Source organism: Anoplopoma fimbria, unplaced genomic scaffold, assembly GCF_027596085.1.
Source record: "Anoplopoma fimbria isolate UVic2021 breed Golden Eagle Sablefish unplaced genomic scaffold, Afim_UVic_2022 Un_contig_12043_pilon_pilon, whole genome shotgun sequence".
Lineage (NCBI taxonomy): Eukaryota > Metazoa > Chordata > Actinopteri > Perciformes > Anoplopomatidae > Anoplopoma > Anoplopoma fimbria.
Window position 1 is genome coordinate 1 of NW_026551580.1, and position 2,929 is coordinate 2,929.

At 47.5% G+C, this 2,929-nt stretch overlaps 1 protein-coding gene across 1 annotated transcript; it reads right to left on the bottom strand.

The window, feature by feature from the left end:
- Positions 1-1,213: 1,213 nt before the first annotated feature.
- Positions 1,214-2,075, bottom strand: LOC129115674 (translation initiation factor IF-2, mitochondrial-like). The gene is made up of 3 exons (XM_054626982.1): positions 2,003-2,075; positions 1,478-1,618; positions 1,214-1,393 (listed from the first exon to the last, which is right to left on the bottom strand). Exons 1-3 carry the CDS (start codon positions 2,040-2,042, stop codon positions 1,215-1,217), a joined length of 360 nt encoding a protein of 119 aa, XP_054482957.1. The 5' UTR covers positions 2,043-2,075; the 3' UTR covers position 1,214.
- Positions 2,076-2,929: the final 854 nt, after the last annotated feature.

Consider the following 2,929-nt stretch of genomic DNA (forward strand, 5'->3'; position numbering starts at 1 on the left):
GTGTATAAGGACTGAACACTCAAGGCTGTCAGTCACCAGGAGAACATGGGAATAGAGCAGCTGCGAGAGAATTCAACGTTAATGAATCAATGGTAGGAAGTGGAGGAAGTTTGACTGACTGACTGTTTTGTTTCGCTTAATGCGCCTTATAGTCCGGAGCGCCTTATATATGAAAAAAGATCGAAAATAGACCATTCATTGACAGTGCGCCTTATAATCCAGTGCGCCCTATAGTGCGGAAAATACGGTATGTCATTCAGAAAGTCAACCCATGGAGAGTCGTAGTATAAGGAGTGTGTGGGTCACAGCTTTACTTCCTGTCCCAACAGTAGGCCAGGACTCTGTTATAAGTCCAGGTCTGACTCACCCTCCCAGACGGTGTCTCGGCCTCGGATCAGTCTGAACTTGAGCCGGCGGTCCAGCTGACCTTTCTGAACCCGACAGCCGCGACAGGAACCTTCTTCTTCCCCACGGAGACGTCAAACATGAAGAGCACGCCGCCTCACCTGGAGAGAGCGGTGAGACAAACCACTTCCTGTTTCCTTTGTCATGAAGGACTCATCATGAAAAGAGAGTTTCACCCAATATCAAAATAGTTTGAGATTGACTTTTGATTTGTAGTTTATAAAAAGATAACATCAGCGTCGTGTTTTCTTCTGGGTCTGATGATTCCTAAATAATACCAGATGAAAGTACTATGAAGTACTACTGTTAGTAACCAGCTGTATACTGAAGTTCTTCTTCTCTCCTTTCATTCAATAATTACTTCGATAACAGAATAATAAACTGTTGTTTTACATGTGAAATAGTTTGTGTCACATGACGGCAGAACCCTGTAGAACCACATTAGTCCACTGAGACTGGATCACACCAGATATAACGTGGTGCTTTACAGATCTATTGATTAAGTGAACTTATCAATAAGTCAATACTGGTTGAAGAGGTTTAACCTGTGATGAGATCAGCTGATGTTCCAGCAGTACTAACTCCAGACTAACCTTCTGGTTCTATGTGAAGTCTGAAGAACAGCTTTGATAAAGTTAACTCCAGCTTGTTCTAGACTGCTTTTATTGTGAAACTCTTGAAACAGGAAGCTGTTCCTGTCTAAATCTGAGCTTCCAGCTGATTTCTTCTCTTCTTCTTCAGCCGCTGTTGGTAGAGAACCTTTCTACATCCAGAGACTCTGAGTGTCAGCAGGGTTCTATCAGACGGATCTACGGTTCCTCACCGACGATGTTCTCCGACAGCAGTGGAGGCAGTTTGCTGCTCAGCTCCACCTTCAGCTCGTCGATCAGTCTGTAGATGACGGTGTGAAGCCTCAGCGGGACGCCTCGCTTCGCCGCCAGCTGCTGGATGGACTTGCTGGCTGCGACGTTGAAGCCGTAAACGGAACCTGTTGAGGAACAGGGAAGTTCAGGAGGAGTCCCGGTCAGAACCGGTTCCTGGGTTTCTGAGCCCGCCTCCTCTCTGCCGTTACCTGTGAATGTGTCGGCCATGTTGACGTCGTTCTCTGAAACGTCCCCGATGCCGAAGTGAAGCACTTCCAGCTGACACTGCCGCTGAGCGTCGTAGCTGTCCAGGATGTTGAGGAGGGTCTCCACCGAGCCGTCCACGTCACCTGCAGGTCAAAGGTCAGTCAGTGTGGATGCCACAGATTGAGGTTAATGTCAAAGGTCAAATAATAAATGTACGTGAACAGCAACATGAAGCAAAACGAGAAGAATTGAGTGATCTCGTCACGTTGCTTCAGACCTTCACTGTGAATGTTATTCTTGTATTTATTGTAATTAACTAATAACAAATTATTTATTTCATTTGTTACTTTCTTATGAAAATTGTTTCATTGTAAATTATAAATATATAAAATACGAGACTGCTATTTGTGTTTGAATGCAGCTGAATTCATAAAACAAAAGTATTTACTGAAGCTAGCAATAGTAACAGGTGATTGTGAGTGATGTCACAGGGCGAGCAGCCAATCGGAGCGCGGCTGTGTGCGTACCTTTAATGATGAGCGGCAGGCTCGGCCCGTCGCTCTGCATCCGCTCGCTCGGCCTCACAGCGAACTTGTTCTTGTTGGCTCGGCACAGAGCCGACTTCCTCTGCCTCCAGCTCAGGTGAGTTAGCCCCTCCTCTCCTTCCTGTACTCCTCCAGGTGAAGCTTCTGTTTGAGCTCGATGACGCTCCTGCTCCTCCTGCAGCTTCTCCTGCTCCTCCGCGTAACTCCTCCACTCCACCACCTCCCTCGCTCGCTGCTGCTCGACGACACACAGACTGAAGGTTCATTCACTGAGGCTCAGACGAAGCAGGTGATTGGTGATGAAAACAAGCAGGTTATCCCATGGACAGGTAAACTAAACCGCCGGTTTTGTAATCACCTCAGACTCGACCTCCAGGATGATCTCTCCAGCTGATGGCAGCTCCTTCCAGCCGACCACCTCAACCGCTGTGCTCGGCCCGGCCTCCGTCACCGCCCGCCCATACTCATCAAACAGGAAACGGACTTTAGCCCAACTCCTCCCCGCCACCAGGACACATCCCCGCCTCAACGTCCCACGCTGCACGATGGCGGACGTTACCGGACTGAGGGGACACATGACAGAACAGAACCTGACTTACTGTCTCTGGAGGTCATGTAGAACTCAAAGAACCAGAGTTACATATTATCTCTGGAGGTCATGTAGAACTCATAGAACCAGAGTTACATACTGTCTCTGGAGGTCATGTAGAACTCATAGAACCAGAGTTACATACTGTCTCTGGAGGTCATGTAGAACTTCCATAGAACCAGAGTTACATACTGTCTCTGGAGGTCATTTAGAACTCATAGATCCAGAGTTACATATTGTCTCTGGAGGTCATGTAGAACTCATAGATCCAGAGTTACATACTGTCTCTGGAGGTCATGTAGAACTCATAGAACCAGAGT